This window comes from Neomonachus schauinslandi, chromosome 12, assembly GCF_002201575.2.
Source record: "Neomonachus schauinslandi chromosome 12, ASM220157v2, whole genome shotgun sequence".
In the NCBI taxonomy this organism is placed as follows: Eukaryota; Metazoa; Chordata; class Mammalia; order Carnivora; family Phocidae; genus Neomonachus; species Neomonachus schauinslandi.
In genome coordinates, this window is record NC_058414.1 from 100,698,054 (window position 1) to 100,717,801 (window position 19,748).

At 37.5% G+C, this 19,748-nt stretch overlaps 1 protein-coding gene across 1 annotated transcript in view; it reads right to left on the reverse strand.

Annotated features, from left to right (window-relative positions):
- KMT2C (lysine methyltransferase 2C) overlaps positions 1-19,748 on the reverse strand; it is a 192,182-nt gene that overhangs the window by 155,851 nt on the left and 16,583 nt on the right. The window contains exons 2-5 of the mRNA XM_044919936.1: positions 15,035-15,173; positions 9,240-9,440; positions 5,892-6,040; positions 4,465-4,574 (exon numbers count right to left, since the gene is read on the reverse strand). Of these exons, the coding sequence (XP_044775871.1) occupies positions 4,465-4,574; positions 5,892-6,040; positions 9,240-9,440; positions 15,035-15,173 (599 nt within the window). The remainder of the gene's footprint in view (positions 1-4,464; positions 4,575-5,891; positions 6,041-9,239; positions 9,441-15,034; positions 15,174-19,748) is intronic.

The window sequence follows — 19,748 nt, forward strand, 5'->3', positions numbered from 1 at the left end:
GTCAGAGGGAGAAGCAGACCCCCCGCTGAGCAGGGAGCCTGATGTGGGACTCAACCCTGGGACTCCAGGATCATGACCTGAGCCGAAGACAGTCGCCCAACCAACTGAGCCACCCAGGCGCCCACTTCAGAATATTTTAAACAGAACAGAAAATTCTGTGTCCAAAATTTTTTGACAAATGTGAGAATTTTTGTTTTTTACAAACTTTCATTGTTTGTAAAACAATTTTACTGCTATCCTAGTGATAAAATATCAAACAGAAATTGTTCCAAACATCCATTTTCAAAATGCTCAACCCCCAGCACATGTTCCTTTGAAGTCATTACATTCTCATTGCTGAAATGTCACCTTTATCTTGAAGAGGCAGATGAAATGTTTATTTTCTCTGAGGTACGTATCATAATACATTCAGCCACATGTCATCAAAATAAAGGTCAACAAATTTAGAACATCTGTCTTTTGGTAAAATAAAAATGTATTCCAAGTTCAATAGCACTTCTACATAATTTGACCCATAGAGAACATTTTGAGATAGCAAAGATTTTCATTGTCATTGCTCTCCACCCCACATCACTTAGGTAGAATTGTAAAGCTTTACTCTATTTTAGAGGTTTGACAATTATGTATTCATACATTTTTATAAAATTAACTACATTAGTGACCTCCATTAACACTCTGGCACTTTGGATCTTTCCTGTAACTATGAGTGATTCCATGAATGACCTCTAGTGCTATTCATTTAGGCTACAAATAATCTATTGAGGAATAACCAAAACAGAAAAAGATCCTTGGCAGTATCACTCTAGTAAGGAAAGATTAAAAAGATCATTAAGTAATTATATACTATGTTAGATGGCAACAAGTACAAAGGAGAAAACCACAGAACAGGGATGTTATTTGAGGCTGAGACCCTTGAAACTCTCAATAGGGAGCCGAGCAAAGCCCTAGCTGACAAGGCAACTCTTGAATAAACTCCTAAAGGACATGAGGAAGCAAGCCATCACATATCCAAGAAGAATATTCAACAGAGAGGGAACCGGAAGTGCCAAGGCCCTGAGGGAAGAGATGTCCAGCGCATGTGAGGAAGAGGAAGGGAGCTGGTATGGTTGAGGGAAGCAAATGAGGGGCAGAGTCATAGTGAGTGAGTGACATCTTAGAAGTACTTATGGGGTTGGTGAAGATCACGAAGAGCCCTGTCAGGTAGTGAGCACTTTTTTTTTTTTTTCCCTCTCTTTCTCTGAATGAAACAGGAAGTCCAGTACTGAAGTGTGGTAGGTAGAAGAGTGGTATGACTGACTGACGCTATTCATTCATTCATTCATTCATTCATTCATTCATTCATACCAGTATGGACTCATGTGTACTTACTTTATTCTGTGAATGAAAACCCAATACTGTATTTTTTGTTGTGGCTCAAATTGGTCTAGCTCTTAGGAGCTCCTTCAGGTTGGCTCCTGTGTGTCTTCAACAAGTCTTCACCTTTCTGAGCACTTCCTTACTTTCTGGCACCTCAGGTTGTATTTTCCCCGTACCATGAACTACTTCTCAAGGAACCCGGTTCCTTTTATTGGCGAATAGTGGTTAGGAACCAAGATCTGGGCACCAGGTATGTTCACAGATACTGAGGGTCACTATGTCTAGGCCTTCACAGAGGACAGAACTAGGAATTATATGAAAGCATACTGCCTCATGTGTATACACACATCTACACATCTATATTTCTGTATCTGTCTACATAAATATTAAGAACTGTGAGTTTATACTGATACTTCTGATTCCATTTCAACACAAAATTCATTTTAGCTTTTCCTTATTTGTAGCTCCTTTCTCCAACACTGAAAAACCTAGTTCTCATTATCAACCATATATTTAACTAATGTTCACTTACAGTATACACATAAAGTAGTTTCAGAATTGCAAACCCATACCCTTGTGAGAAACACATTTACTCACTGGATTACAGCACATACATGCTGTGCTTTTTGTCCTTTGCTTTCCGGCTAACCAGTCAAGATACTGTTTGCCAGTTACTCAGGTTAGTTCTTTTCTTCCCTATTCCCTTTACTGTGAATTCTGATATTCCTTTTTGGATTCCCCCATATCCTAGATAGTTGTAATTGATTATTTAGGGGGTATGTGAAACACTCCTATGGTTCGAAGAGTCAGAGGAGCTATACAAAGAGAGATATCTCAGAGTGTCCATCACACCTCACCCATACTACATCAGACCCTTTCCCATTTCTTCTCCACCCCTTTCCTACTCACCTGCCATAGGTAACCAATCTCTTCAGTTTGTTTATCCTTCCTGTATTTCTTTTCCAAAATGACCATATGCACATATATTTTCTTATATTTCATCCTTTCTTACATAAAAGGATGCACATCATAAATGGTCTTTTGTACTCTTTTTTCACTTAAAAATACATGTTGGAACCAACTTCACATCATTTCACAGAGATATTCCTCACTGTATTTTTACACACACAATATTCCACCGTACGAACCATACCATAGTTTATTCAATCATTCTATTATGCGGTTCCAGTATTTTGCAAGTTAAATAATGCTGCAATTATTAACTTTTAATACCACAAGTATTTTGCATTATTGGAGGCATATTTTCAGGGCAGAATCCTAGAAAGGTCAAAATTAGTAGTTTTTAGATATCACCAAATTGTTCTCCAGAAGATTTATACCAATTTGCATCCTATCAGCAAGGAATAAAAAAGAGTGCCTATTTCCCCACAGATTTATTAACAAATGTGTTGTTATGGGTTTGAATTTCTGTCAGTGAGACAAACTCTTCTAGGGACAAGCAAATGAGAAAAGTTCTAGCTAAGTCCTGTGCCTATTTGATAATGGAGAAAACCAAAAGACAAAACAAACAAAAAACTGTAGAAATGGCAACAGAAGACTGACGCTACCCTAAGTCTGGACTGACTTAACTGAGTGAAGATGTGATGGTTTGATGATGTGCCAACAGTCGCCCTGGGGCCCCACCGCTCTGTCTACGTGGGCTCCTCTTCCACCACTCCTGCCCACTCCGTACCAATGCCTCCATAAAGATATGGAGTGCAGGTCTCCCACGGCCCTTGATTCCTCTGCCAGCAGTAGGGCACAGACTTCGTCTCTAAATCCCATTTAAATATTTATCAGTAAGTATCTAAAACACAAAGATGGTATCTTCTATCCAAAAAGGACAGGGGGAGGCAAGCTTTTAACTACCGTCTTAGTGAACAGAGCTAGGAAATAGATGTATACATGCTAACTCACATGTATACACACATCTATATTTCTGTATTTGTATAAATATTAAAAACCAGGAGTTTACATGGATTCCCTGATTCCAAACACCACAAAGTTCATTTTAGCCTTTGTTCATTGCCTTTCCTATAATATTTCTCACTTCCACAAAATAATCTAACACTACTTCTGAAGTAGTCTGTGACAAAAAGGGTGCTCACTGATCTATCACAGTCTTGATCTGGCCATCTAAGTATGTCCAGATTGCAGAATTTATTATTACGCATTATACTGTTCACAATTTCATGACATAAGCATTTCAATGTAATGTCACATTTCCAAAACAAGCACTCTAATTTGACTAAGCTTGAGGTGGGAGTTACTCATCCATGAAATTTAGGCCATTTTAATAATCTGAGTAAAGCTAATATTATACCAATTGAATAATTATTTGAATCTAAGTCCCTATCTTGACTACACTTTGAAAAGTTTTACCTATACTCCATCTGCTAAAGCCCACATAATTTCTACGATCAAATTCCATTTTTAACATTCCTTTGGAAAGGCTGTTTCACGTCTCTCAAATATAACTGTCAAAAATCAAAGGGAATTTGTAGGCAGCTAGCAATTTCACTTCATAGGGTTTGTTTCCTTTATAGATGGAAGGTAAATGCTGCATTTATTTTTGTGCTCGTTTCAAAATCACATGCAAATCTCAGTGAAAACTTTAAAAGACAGTAGACTGTGTACATGGTATTACTTTGGGATGGTGCCAAAAAGATGAACTGAACTGCCAACTTGACTGTAAAGAAAGATCTGGATCAATTTTTAAAACAACTAACAGAGCTAACGCACATTGTGGACTAAAGACCTGTCAAATGCTGTCTCTTAATGTTAAATCTTAATCGAATCGTTTTGTCTTAAAGAGTAACCACACAGATATATAAATATAGTTAGAAATTCTCATTTCTAAAATTTTTAACTTCTGATTTAAATGCAAAATATTTGTTTTTAAGATCTACATTTATTGCACAGCTTAATATATACATTCTACTGGTATGCACAAACTACGCTTGGATATAAAATTAAAAATTCCTATTTTAAGGGTTTTTACATTATAGTAATCATTTAATAAACAATTCTTGCAAGTGAACCTTTATGTTGACTAGAGTAAATGTTACGAAACTGTGGCTTAATTAAATATTTGTTACTTCTACTTACTTCTGTGCTCCCTGAGACAACAGCTTTGTCCACGTTCACTAATGATGGTTCCTCCATCTGGAACACTCCCAGTGACCACTCCACACAACGGTGATGGGCCCAACAAGTGCCTAAAATGGTTGAAGTGAAAAGAAGCAAATGAATAAACATGAAGCATATTAATGCTAATAAGATGTAAAGCCCCCAAACTAACTCTGACATGTAGACACACAATGGCACCCTGTATTTGTGATCAAACTAAAGCAGTCAGCCCTTCCCAAATGTATCATCTGGAAACTTGTTAGAAATGCAAAATATCAGAGTGCCTGGGTGGCTCAGTCAGTTAAGCATCTGACTCTTGATTTTGGCTCAGGTCATGATCTCAGGGTCCCAGGATCGAGCCCCGCATCAGGCTCTGTGCTCAGCAGGGAGTCTGCTTGAGGATTCTCTCTCCCCCTCTCCCTCTCCCTCTGGCCCTCCCTCCGTGCTCTCGTGCACACTCGTGCTCTCTCTCTCAAATATTTAAAAAATTTAAAAAAAAAATGCAAAATATCATATCACAACCAAGACCCACTGAATCAAAAAGTTTTGTAGTGGTGCCCAGAAATCTATGTTTTAACAAGCCCTCTAGGTGATTCTGATGCACACAAGTTTGACAATCACTGAAGGAGTGATTATTTCAACAAAAAATGAGTTCTCAGTCATTTTATTTAAATATTACTATATTTTATTTGGTATCTTTACATAAAAAATAAAGGACATTATATAATACTTTATGACAAAAAGGATGAATGGCAAATAAGCTACATATACACCTCCAGTCTGCTTCATCCCACACCAAGAGCCCACATCAATCACTAAAAACAGTTCAGTCTTTCAATTCTCTACCACACAACACTTGAACCACTATCAATCAATATGTAGTTCAACTGAAATTAACTCAAAATCCCAAAAGCACCATATCATGATTATGGGTTATAAGATAGCCACACGGCTAAGATCTACTGTCTTTCACCCTGCATTAAATAGACCCAGACATCCAAGTTCCCCAACTTCTCACAGTTCCTTTTAAAAATTTTCTTTCCTCAATTATCAAACCTCCATGGCCCTACTGTCTACATAAGAATAAACACAAAGATTTATAAAAGCATCCAGCTCAGCATTGGCCCTGTGCAGATGCTAAATAAATTACATATACATAATTAGACAATTTATTTTACCTAAGCAAGCATACTTAAACAATGACATTTTTTACAATGTGATCATAATTATTTCTAGATAAAAGGTAATTACTATTAAGTTGATAACTCACTAAAATTAAAATGTCTACAGAATCATCAAAAACTAATGATGTAATATATGGTGATTAACATAATAAAATAAAAATAAATAAATAAATAATGTCTACAGAATCAAGAGATAGTTATCCACTGAAGACCAGCTCCTACCTGTAGGATCAAATAAGGCTTGGATATCAATAGCATCTGGAAGGCCAACCAGACTGAGTTCATCCCATAATTTACCAGCCTGATCATCTGAAGTGGTCTGCGTGCTTACACTTACACAAGATACTGTATTCTGCAGAGGAGACCGTTCTCTGGAAAAATAAAGTAAAACAAAACAGATGTGAAAGTGGTAACAAGTAGATAATTATTTTGTTTATAACAACTTAATATAATGTATTGCCAAATCAATTTTAATTTATTAGGCATAAACTGTCATAAAACAACTTGTAGAATACAACTGTTATTATTCATAGTGTAATATAAAACTGGGTTGCTATATTTTATCATGTAAGCAACAACTAAAAAGAAAGTACCAAATCCATAAGGAAGTGTTAAAAATTACAGTTACAAATTTATTTTGCCATTCTATAATTTTTTTAATGACACTCTAATATTCTAATCAGGAACTATATTTTATCACATAAAATAAATATTCCCTTCAGCCTTACTTAAACGCTTATGAAACATAACTGGATCAGAAATTTTAATTTGCTTTATTGTGAGGACTAGCACAACAGAGCTGGCAGTTAATGTTATGTAAAGAAAGGTTATTTCCCAGGGGAAATGAAAACCCACTACAAAGTGTGAAGAGGGAGGTAGTGGGAGCAGACGTGTCAGCTGGAGCTTTCTTACAGGCCTCTCAACAAATCTCGACAGCTGGTCTGTGGCATGATGTTGCAAGTACTCTCTAGTAAGACTTTACCTCACAAGTCAGAAGTAAAATGCAAAAACAAAATAGCTACTAGTGGCGTGGGGAATAAAGAAGACAATGTAACAGTAAAAACAGCAGTATAGAAATGAACACTGAATAATAAAGCATACAACACATGGGCGATTTCAGACTTTCAAAGCCTTCAAACTTCAGCTACTAATTGAGTAAACATTAAATATGGGAAATCAGATGACTGGCACTAAAACTTTAATCTTCTCCTGATATCATAGTATTTAACCTGATCATAATTCTGGATTAAATCACTATTGAATATAGATCATAACTCACTGCACTTCTGTATGCTGGATATTTATCATGATTCCTATTAAGAGAAAATCAGCACAATGACCAGGGTACTAAACTTTTTTATACCTGGAATCATTGAAAGAAAAAAAGTATTAACATATTTCAATAAGTACATTTAAATATCAAACCATATAAAAATAACCAGTATTTTTTATGTTCAGCATTAGAAATGCATAGACTCACTTTTTTAGCATGCTATTCTAACTTTAAATTCTCATTCTTATAAATGCCCCCAATATAATGAGAACAAACTCTTTCCTATAAATATGATCTCCATTCCTACAAATAGATTCTTCATTACTAATCATTGTTCTTTTAATGGGAGGGGGGAAAAAGACGAACAGTTCATCTATAAAGATTAATGTACTGTTCTAAGATATTTCCTTTGTACCAGTATTTGATGGGGGAGATGGGTATAAAAACTAATGAAATGACTAATCAGTCTATTACTAACCAATTCCTAACCACTAGCTTAATCATATTTCACCTTTAGGTTCTGCAACCAGTTTTTATGGATATACCATATCAGTAAGATGCTGATGTCAACCCTAAGGATGACAGCAGCCCAACTTAGGAAAGACCATCAGGAGAAGACAGCTGAAACACATACCCCCAAAATTTAAGTCTAAAACAAAAGAGAAAAAGAACCCCCAATTACATATTCTTACAATTTAATGCCATCAAAAGAGAAAAATTCTTTTTAAAACCTCCTTTTCATATTAAAAACAAAAACAAGCTTATGTGGTTTCTATTCATCAGTAATATATTTTGTAACTATTTAAAATCATTACCAAATTGTCTACCCCTAAATGAATTCCAAATTTTATAAATGTGTTTTATTCCTAAAGTCCATTAACTGTCTTGTTATCATTACTTAATACATTGGTAAACACTAAGTGTATATAAAGACTAAACCAAGGATCCTTTTTACATACTTATCTTAGCCCACAAAAGTTTTCACCAAAAATTAACTCAGCTTATAAAATAAGTAAACGAAGCCCAACTGTATTTCCCAGAATAAATGTTTATGTAATTGCCATTATTCAAAGGCAGAACATGAGGATATGAGATATAAGCTGGTTCGGTCCATTAGATTTGCTAATTACTGATGGACATTACAAGTTTGCTAGACTTTTGATGTATTTTATTAGGATGTGAGCACTCAATTGATTCCAAAAGGAAAAGCTCTTCTGTATGATCTAGCTCTGGCCTTTCAAACATCAAGACACTAAACATAGGACTTCTAAACTTCCTTAAGCTGTTCCACCTTAAATTTTTTAAAAGATTCTTTCTTGTTATTGTTTCATTTCCTACTTCAGGTCTTCAAGGCATTGGCAGCAGTCCAAAAGAAGGAGCCAATCACATAAGGACAACACAACAATGCCTTAGTACCTAAATCTGGATAGAAGCCAGATAAGCACTTGGATGATTACATCATCACCCTCAAGGGGCAGAGCTGGTTGGCCTTCCAAGCTAAATTAATTTTACACTTTCTCATGGACTACAGAAACTTCTACTCCCTTAACTACCAGAGCCAAGTCCACATATTAAGATAGCCTTTAAACAAAACTTAGCAACATACAAAAAAAAATTTTTTTAACTCCAAAATTAAACATACCAGAGAGAAGTTTTAGGTAACTATAATGTTGATGAATACAGACACACATGTATAGTTATACAAATACTTTAGTAAATTATTTCATTAAAAAAGAAAAGAGCTTCTTCTTTAACTTTAGAAAGGGCATTCTGAGCATGTAATTACTTAGAAAGTTAACCCTGTATTATAACAGATAACAGCTCAATATTCTCTGAACCATAAAAATAACTTAAATGACAAATTAAGAACATGGGTAAAGGAAAAAAAAAAAGAACATGGGTAGAGAAAACCATCTTGGTTTTCTCATTCTGTTAGGTTATATTCTTACAATCAAAAACTTATTCAAAGAACGAAAGAAAGACTTCACTGATCTGTTTTACCTTCTTTCCATAAACTCCTTCTAGGTTTATGTTATGTTCTTTAAAGATTTCTTCTAAAGGTTAACTTTTGTGATCACACTGATTTTAATATACGATTAAGATAACACACTTTTTTACACAAGAAATTTTGAGAAATGGAGTGTTTTATGGTGGTAATGGTGAGGCATAAAGCATCCCACGAATGTTGAAAAACATGAGAAATGATTCAGTAACAACCCCACTTATCTATTCGCTGAGATGAAAATACATTATAGATAGCCTGCCTGCAGTCCAACCATTTATTCAAAATTGCTTACTTTCTCTGTCCTCTTTGTTTTCGTGGTGCTGAGTTTTGTATTTTCTCACAGGTTCCATTGCTGTTGTCATCAATGTCCTTCTTGCTAGAAGGCTGGCTTTTCCACGGCAACATAAACCCAGGCGTTACTCTAAATTGTTTTAAGTCTCCTTGTCCTAAGGAACTTTTTTCACCACAGTAACAAAAAGCGCAGAGCTGTTCACTGGTTGAAATGAAAAGTAAGAAAGACAGAGAAGGAGAAAGTAGTTTTATTCAACTATTTGTAAAGTGACAGACCATAGGTACTTGTGCTTTAAAATGAAATATTACGACGTTAGCGCAAGCTAAGCTTGAGTATGTATAGGCTATAAGAACAATTAAGTTTAATAATCAATTATACATTAGCAATTCATAGCATGACTTTTTAAAGTAGACCTACCAAATCAAAAAATTCCAGCTTGTACTTAGAAAAACAATTTTATTTTAATCTAATTCAAGAAAAATGGAAGTAATAAAGAAGAATAAAGAAGGTAAAGCTGAGACTGGGAAAGAGGGAAGAGTTTAATGGCCACTGGACAACATACCAGCTGGAAAACCTGTGATGACAAAGTTTTAGTGAAGCACCTGATGGACCATTCTTTATGCATGACACAGATACAAAACACACGTGAACACAGAGACATAAAAATGTAGATTTAAGGGCTTACTGGGGTAAGTAGTCAGTGATGAGGGGTGTGTGTGAAAGAGTTCAATAGGAGTGGAAAAGGGATAAATAGGTAGGGCACAGGCGATTTTAGGGCAGTGAAACTATTTCCCATGATACACCGTAATGGCAAATGCATGACATCAGGCATTTGTCAAGACTGATAGAACTATATAAGATAAAGAATGAACCCTAATGTAAACTATGGTGTTTAGTTATTAGTAATGTATCAATACTAGTTTATCAATTGTAACAAATGTACCACACTAAGGCACAATGCTAATAAAGGGGGAACTCAGGGAAGGAGGGCAGGCTGGGAATGGGAACTCTACCATCTGCTCAATTTTTCTGAAAACGTAAATTTATTCTAAACAATAACATCTACTAACTACAATAAAATTAAAAAGTTAAAAGACAAAAACAATATATGCTTATGGAATAGATGCTTAATAAGGGACCTTAGAAAGAATAGAATTCAAAGACTGCTCCTTGAAAGGAGAACCCTCTTGCACTGTTGGTAGGAATGTAAACTGGTGCAGCCACTGTGGAAAACAGTATGGAGGGTCCTCAAAAAGTAAAAAACAGAACTATTCTATGATCCAGCAATCGCACTCCTGGGTATTTACCCGAATACAAAAACACAAACTCAAAGGTATGCATGCACTCCCTATGTTTACTGCGGCATTTTTTACAATAGCCACGATATGGACACGGCCCAAGTGTCCACTGACTGATGAATGGATAAGATGTGGTATACATACAATGGAATATTAACCATAAAAAAGAATGAAATCTTCCCCTCTGCAACAACATGGATGGAGCTAGAGACTACTATGCTAAGGGAAGTAAGTCAGAGAAAGACAAATACAATATGATTTCACTCGTGTGGAATTTTGTTGTTGTTTTGGGGGCTTTTTTGTTTTTTAAAGATCACGTACATCTTTGACTTTTTATTACAGAAACTTTTGAACAAAGATATAAAAGTAGAATAACAGTTCACAGATGCTCATGAACCCATCAATCAGCTTTACCTGTTAGCAGTATTTTGTTTTTCTCATTTTATCCATCCACCCCTTATTTTATTTTTATTTATGATGGAGTATTTATTTTATTTCAGTTTTTGTTTAAATTCCCGTTAGTTAACAAACAGTGCAGTTAATTAGTTTCAGGTGCAGAACCTAGTGGTTCCTCACTTCCATACAGCACCGGGGCTCATCAGGACAAGTGCCCTCCTTAGAATCCCCATCACCTGTTTCATCCATTCCCCAGAAACACACCTCCCCTGCGTAACCCTCAGTCTGTTCTCTAGAGTTAAGAGTCTGTTTCTCGGTTTGCGTCACTCTCTTTTACTTTTTCTTTTCCTTTTGCTGATATGTGGAATTTAAGAAACAAAACAGAAGAACAATGGCGGGGGGGGAGCAGCAAAACAGAAAACAGATTCTTAACTACAGAGAACACACTGCTGGCTGGGAGAGGGGAGGTGGCTGGGAGGACGGAGAAACAGGTGATGGGGATTAAGGAGTGCACTTGTTGTGGGGCGCCTGGGTGGCTCAGTCGTTAGGCGGCTGCCTTCGGCTCAGGTCATGATCCCGGGGTCCTAGGATCGAGTCCCACATCGGGCTCCCTGCTCGGCGGGAAGCCTCCTTCTCCCTCTCCTACTCCCCCTGCATGTGTTCCCTCTCTCGCTGTGTCTCTCTCTGTCAAATAAATAAATAAAATCTTTTAAAAAAAAAAAAAGGAGTGCACTTGTGATGAGCACTGGGTGATGTGTGGAAGTGTTGAATCACTATTGTACACCTGAAACTAACATTACACTGTATTTTTTTTTTAAGATTTTATTTATTTGACAGAGACACAGCGAGAGCAGGAACACAAGCAGGGGGAGCGGGAGAGGGAGAAGCAGGCTTCCCACCGAGCAGGGAGCCCGATGCGGGGCTCGATCCCAGGACCCTGGGATCATGACCTGAACCGAAGGCAGCCGCCCAACAACTGAGCCACCTGGGTGCCCCACATTACACTGTATTTTAACGAACTGGAATTTAAATTAAAACTTTAAAAAATACCAGAATAAAGAAAAACAGTATTTCTTAGCTTTAAAAAAAATTATATTTCATTCATTATGGATTTTTCTGCATTGATGTTAAATTTTTTTAAATATTGTTTTAGGTGCATCTGGGTAGCTCAGTCAGTTAAGCGTCTGACTCTTGATTTCAGCTCAGGTCATGATCTCAGGGTCATGTGAGATTGGGCTCTGCACTCAGTGGGGAGTCTGCTTGAGATTCTGGCTCCCTCTGCCCCTCCCTCTACTCTCAAGTAAATAAAATCTTTAAAAAAATAAATTGTTTTAAAGTATTACTTAAACTTTTGTCACCATAAAAATGAAAAAATATTTAAAAATTATAATAAAGAGAATAAAAGGACTGCTCCTCTTGGATATATTTTCTCTTCATGACATATTTACAGCTGCTGCACCCAAACCTTACTTCTCAGGCACTGAAGTTTGCACCATAACCTCGTACTATCTACTCCATGAACTTTCATAATGTCTTACATTACAGGTGATAAACTATAATATTTTTAGGGAATTTTTTTTTATCTTAAGTTAAATTCAAATTGTGTCCCTCAACTAATTACCTATTTACGTTTTTCAATTTCATGATAAACTGTGTTGTCCACTGAAATAGACGGAAAGACACACATATACATACACACACTTAAATGTGGTCTACTTTTAGAAAAATAAGGTCGAAAGGAAAAAAAAATGGTTCTTGTAATCCGTGTTCTCATTGCAACTCTCATACATCATTAGTGAGAACGCAAAACAGCAGGGCCACACACGGAAGACACGGCGTTTTCTTTTCAAATTACCTTTCTCCTAGCCTACGTATTTATCTAAGTGAAATAAAAACCCTATGTTCACACCAAAACCTGTGAGTGAATATTTATACCAATGGTATTCATAATTGCCCAAAACTGGAAACTACCCAAATATTCCTAAACTAGGAAATGGATAAACTGTGGTAGGAGCCTCCATAAAAAAGAATCCTGTTCGGCAATAAAAAGGAGGCAACTACTGATACATACAATAACACAGATGAGTAAAAAGGCCAGAAAAAGAGTAAAAAAGGCTTTAGCTAAGTAAAAAAGGCCAAAATCAAAAGAACACATACTCTACAATTCCATTTCTATGTTATTGCAAAGGCAAAACGACAGGGACCTACAGAAGACAAGCAGCTGCCAAGGGTGGAAGCTGGAGTCAGGGTTGGCAACAAACAGGCTTCAGGGGCTTTTTCAGTATGATGGGCTGTTCTTCATCTCGTGGTGGTAGTGGTTATGTCATTGTATACAACTGTCAACTCACGAAATGGGTGAATTTCACTGTATATAAATTAAACCTCAATTTTTAAAACTGGGGGGGAAATTAGGGGGTCAAGACAAGGGAAACAGAAATAAGGAAGAATGTAATCTAAAATAACTAGAGCATGAGGGCGCCTGGGTGGCCCAGTGGGTTAAGCATCTGTCTTCAGCTCAGGTCATGATCCCAGAGTCCTGGGATCAAGTCCTGCATCAGGATCCCTGCTCAGTGGGGAGCCTGCTTCTCCCTCTCCTCCCTGCTCGTATTCTCTCTCAGTATCTCTGTTGCTCTCTCTCAAATAAATTTAAAAATCTAAAAAAAAATAAAAATAAAATAACTATAGCATGAGATGCTAGATGAGAGATGCAAAGAGATGAAAATATGATAAAGCACTTACACTGTTAAGACTAAGAAACCAATTGGAATGGTAAGTTTGAATTCTTTCAAAATTAAATTCAATAGGGTAAAGAGATGAGGTTTGACTTTTAAGGGAAACTATCTTAAAAAACAAAATATAATGTATAATCAATAGAAAATAATTATCAATCCAACAGAAAACAGAAAAAAGTACTGCCTTCACAGAACTCACATGATATTGATAATTAAATAATCAAATGAACTGTTGAGAAATAACAAGTGCTACTAAGAAAAATAAAGCAGTGGGGACCCCTGGGTGGCTAAGCTGGTTAAGCATCTGCCTTCAGCTCAGATCATGTTCCCAGGGTCCTGGGATCGAGTCTCACATCAGGCTCCCTGCTCAGTGGGGAGTCTGCTTCTCTCTCTCCCTCTGCCCCTCCCCACTGCTCATGCTCATGTTCTGTCTCTCTCTCAAATAAATAAATAAAACCTTTAAAAAAAAAAAAGAAGAAGAAAAAGAAAGCAGGATTAATGGGTAAAGTCTGTTGGGAATTGTTTTATTTTTCAGCCTACTCTTTTGAGAATTTTCAAACCTTCCGCAAAGTGGGGAACAAACCATGTATGGATGAGGTATCTAGTATACACCTCCAAATGGAGATGTCAAACAGACGGATAGGAAAGTCTGCAGTTCGGAGAAAGGTCAGTCCTGGAAATATAAATATGGGGTTCATCAACACACAGACAGAACTTAACCATCACACTGAATGAGCATTCCCAGAGAGCGAGTAGAGATAAAAGTATGCATGCTGAAGACTCCACTGAGGACCCAACATTTTAAAAGCAGGGAGTCTCTGCAAAAGCCAGCAAAAAATGAGGAGGCAGGGGTGTCAAAAGCAAAAGAAAAAAAACATTTCAAGAAGTTGGGAGTATTCAACTGATAAATGATTTTATAGTTTTATTCATGTCTTTCAAATAAGGTCTAAAAAACTCCAAGACTTCAAAGCTGAAGTATACACAGATAGGTTATAATGTCCTCTATTTCTTTTTTTAAAGAATGAAGAAAGAGTAAGGAACAAGAGTATAAAAGTTTACAGGTAAATATCAAAAATCAATCCTTACACTAAAAGCTTGGAGTTATTTCTTTGGCTAGGACTAGCGTGCTGGTGATTCTCTGTTCTGGTCTGTGGAGGGTAACATGCTAGTCTACTGGTCTGTTCTACAATCACCTAAGCCCACAGACATTTACCCCAACAATACACAGAGGCATCAGCCATAAATCTAAAACTATTAAATAATAAAATCCCATCCATATTTACATATAAAGCTTGTACTCTCTGAATTCTCTCTATAGCAGCTCCCCACCTGTCACTAATCCCCAATCCAGCTGCATTCATTCTCTAACCTGATTTTGGCTTCTACACCAACAGAGACCAGGGAGCTCGCAGATTCCTCAGACACAGAACGCTGAAGGACTGGGATCGGCCGTTTGCTGTTGTCCACTTCTGCTTCAGCATCTTCTTCTGCAGACTGTTCTTTGATTTCTGCTTAATAGTGAACAAGAGGATTAAAAAAGTCATTTTCGCATTTAAATCAATCTTTGGTGAATTTATCTGTAAAGCATACATGGCGTGGGAAGAAGATTCAAAGAGCAATGGCAGCACTTCAGTAATACAGGAAAAGTTTATGTATGTAATGGCATGGTTTATATTTACTCTCTATTGCAACATGATCATTGAAATAATGTGAAACATAGCACACTTTTTTGTGTGCACCTTACAACTGACTCAGTGGAGTTTCATCTTAGTAATAACTGTTAAGAACTTTATTTGTAGGATTATAGCAGTTCATCTACAGAACAAATGTATTTCAAAGTGACACACTTAAAAAAAGGTTCTTCACAATTTATAAATAAAATTATCATTCATTTAAAACAATCATTACAGCCTAATTAATAGCCATTCTAAAGGTAAATAATTGAAAAGAACACATCTTGACTCCATTGCCTTTTTCATTTACCCTCAAGACTCCAACCCCAAACACTTCACACATACTATCGTAGGAGGCAAGTTAACAAACACTATCGCCCACAATATCATGTGTCTCTTTAAATAAAAACCATCTATTCACTCTCGGAGACTGCATCACCAGACGTGAACAGGCGCTGTCCCTCCACCAGTGCTCCTGATGCAATCCCACGCTCCAGTCGGTCCTTCTTTCCTAACTCGAAATTTACTTAGACCTTTCCGCACCACCACCCCAAACCAAAGAAACAAAATACCAAGCACTTGTAGTCCTTCAAACTCCTCCTCTCTTTCTTTCCTTCTCCCAGTAAAATTCAGGAAATGGGACTTTGGAGGGGCCGCACTCCATTACCTTCCTAATGGGCATCCTCCCACTGCAATGCTGTTCTCCCCACCACGACCGACAGCAATAGAACTCACAATCCAGGGCTTCCTTGCAAGCCTTTCAACTTCCCAGAAATTCATGTGGCACCAAGGACAACCTCCTCCTCAGTGAAAGGCTCTCCCACCTTCTATAAGCAGGAGATGTAATGGATTCCTACAGGCTTCAGAATCATCAAGGCTCTCAAGTACCAGTTCTACCAGCTATTGTCTATACAATTTATATAAAGTCATCTCCCAAATTCTCCACATCTCACCTGCAAAACCAAAACGCTACCATGTATCTCACATGGTTGCTAACGAAAATTAAACGACCTAATATCTGTCTCTTCATCTGGTTTCTTTTCGACCTCTACATGTGAGAATAGCCCTTAGGATGTCCTTATTTGCTCTTTCTTCTTGAAGAACTTAATGATTATCCAGGTTTCAACGGTCTCCTCTGGACTTCCTGGTCATCAGCTGACACCTGCAGGCCTGGCTCCTCTCTTGAGTTTGAGACCACACTTTAACTGCATTCTGGACATATCCTGCAGTTGAACACTAAATTCCACACCAATTTTGATCTCACATCTCTCAGATCAGCTCTTCAATCTGACTTTCCTATTTTTATAACTATCAAAGTCTCCTAAATTCATAAGGAAGTTCAGGTAAGTGTTTTGACAAATAACTTTGAGAACTATTAATTGTTCAGTTAGAAAAACTACAAATAATGATAAGTCTTGTCAAATCATGAAATGAATGATGAAATAAAGCATCAAACATGCTTCAGACAGTTTTGGTTCTATTTAAAATAACATTGTTCTGGGCGCCTGGTGGCTCAGGTCGTTAAGCGACTGCCTTTGGCTCAGGTCATAATCCTAGAGTCCCAGGATCGAATCCCACATCCGGCTCCCTGCTCAGCAGGGAGTCTGCTTCTCTCTCTGACCCTGCCCCCTCTCATGCTCTCTCTTATCTCTCATTCTCTCTCTCAAATAAATAAATAAAATATTTAAAAAATAAAATAACATTGTTCTTGGGCGCCTGGGTGGCTCAGTAGTTAAGCGTCTGCCTTCGGCTCAGGTCATGATCCCGGGGTCCTGGGATTGAGCCCCACTTCCGACTCCCTGCTCAGCAGGAAGCCTGCTTCTCCCTCTCCCACTCCTCCTGCTTGTGTTTCCTCTCTCGCTATGTCTCTCTGTCAAATAAATAAAATCTTAAAAAAAAAAAAAATAATTGTTCTTTCTTAAATTGAAATAGTAAAGTTGACCATAAATCAAGTGCTTCTGGGCTGATCAATCATGTTGTCTGTCCTGTCTATCCCTAGCCACAAAACTGAGAGAGTACCTAGAATCAAATCTACAAAGTATATTTGTATCAAAGGATTATAAAAAGATTTGCAAACTTTACTACATTAAAATACTAAATTTCTATATAACAAAAGATATCATGAACAAAATGAAAAAGTACATCATAGATTGAAAGAAAATACATGTGATTTGTATCCACAAATAGGCATTCAAATCTAGAATATGTAAAGAACTTTGCATCATAAAAGATGAACAAGGCACATTACCCTACCGAAAAATGGACAGAGGATTTCTTTTACACCCAAATTTCAAAAGGGCACATAACTTCTTAGCTACTATTTCTCAACCTTCTTTGTAGCTAATTGTGGCAAATTCTCACCAATACAGTATGACCAAAAGTGACCGTGCAATTTCTACGTCACCTAACAGGTAGGGATTTGCTCTAGACTAAATTATGTTCCCTCTTTCCTATGGACAGGAACACAGACACATCAGCAACCCAGATGCAATGCTACCGATGAGAACAACACTCTCATGAAGGGCAGAAGAACAAGATGAAAGGAGTCTAGGTCCATAAACAACCACAGGGAGCAAAGATGCCTGAACCTCTCACTTTCAGAAATTCTGCATGAAAAAAAAATTAATTTGTTTTATTTACGCCACTGCTATATTTTGGGGTCTTGTTTACAGCATTTTAGCCCATGCCCCAATTAACACAAGAGTGGGGAACTGCAGTAACAAACACTTAAAATGTGGGTTGGTGATCAGGCAATGAGAACAGTGATACTAGAGTTTGGAAACCAACTGACCCTTTTTATGCTGTATCAAAATATTTGGTAGATCTGTGACCTGCAATAACTTGGAAAGCAGACCAGGTGCCTCCAGAGCCTATAGGTCTAGGGAAAGCATGTGGAAAGACCCAAAAGTTATTTTGTGTTGCCTGCCCTCTATGTGCTTTTATAACCAAAGACAGAAAGTAACATGGTTCCACGAGACAGAGTCCTCTGCCTATTATATTCAAAATACTATAAAACGACCATATATAAAAATGCCTTTAAGGAAGCATTTCATTTCTACCCAGAGATGCCCTGAGCACATGTGGGATATGCTCTTTTTGTACGATTCCTATTACTAGGTAATAAGGAAGGGTAAGAGTCAAGATAAGAGGAGTAATAACAAGAGTACCTCAGAAGCTCATAGATCCTGAGCCACATGGACCAGAGTCATGTGCCATTATATTGCCCTGGGAGACTTTTCTCCTAAGGGCCAGCTAGCTCTCCTAGCCTCCATCCCTAAACTGCATTCCCTCCAACAGGGTGCAGCCTGTCTGCTCTCTGATATATGCTGCTATCTACCATGTATGGCCTCTCGTCAAAATTCTTCTCCAGGCAAACTAGCACAATCCCAACTACTTCCTTATTTTGCTCTCCTTCAAAAAGAAAATACAGAACACTTTCAGTATGTTTAGGAGCTTTTTTGTTGCTTATAACTAAGGGGAAACCAGTAGGTTTCAGTGTCAATCTCTCAGTGTCTGTCTGCTCTGTCTCTCTCTCCCTCTCCTTCTCTCAAATTAGATCAGAAAGAGATGGCAAGGTTAAACATAAATGTTTTTTTGTTTTGTTTTTAAATTTTATTTATTTATTTGAGAGAGAGAGAATGAGAGACAGAGAGCATGAGAGGGAGGAGGGTCAGAGGGAGAAGCAGACTCCTTGCTGAGCAGGGAGCCCGATGCGGGACTCGATCCCGGGACTCCAGGATCATGACCTGAGCCGAAGGCAGTCGCTTAACCAACTGAGCCACCCAGGCGCCCTTAAACATAAATGTTAATGGAGGGCTGGTAGATATTCAGGTACACAACCTTTAGAAATTAGGCTCCTTGCATTTCAGAGGAGCAAAAAACAGATTCAGACTAGAGGGAGTTTTTTTCCCCTAATGGGATCTGGAACTGGCCTGATCCACAAAGAGGATAATAGTAAGGCAGGCTTCACGAGTTCATCCCGTTCTCCTTTTGCTTCCAGCTATTACTGGGTCTGCCCCATGATCCTACCCTGGATCTGCTAAAGACACACTAGGTATTGATGGGTTTGGGCTGGGTTTTTGGTTTGGATTTTGTTGTTTTAGTCATTTGTTTTTTAAGGAATAAGGAGAAATAAAGAGGAATCTTATGACTGCTTCCTAGGGAGCAGTTCCAGCCACAAAACAGAAACAGGAAAAAGTATCCCTAAATATGTGAAACTATACATAAAGATCGAACCTATCTTTTTTTAATTGTCACTCTTCGTTTAGTAGAAAAAATTAGATCTTACTATCTGTCAAAGTCAAGCCAGGACAATTAAACTAATGTTTATGTCTCTCTCTTCTCCTGAAACAGATTGCTCTGGCTGAAAATGATGCCATCCAAATATCCAACCAGAGATATCAACCAGAA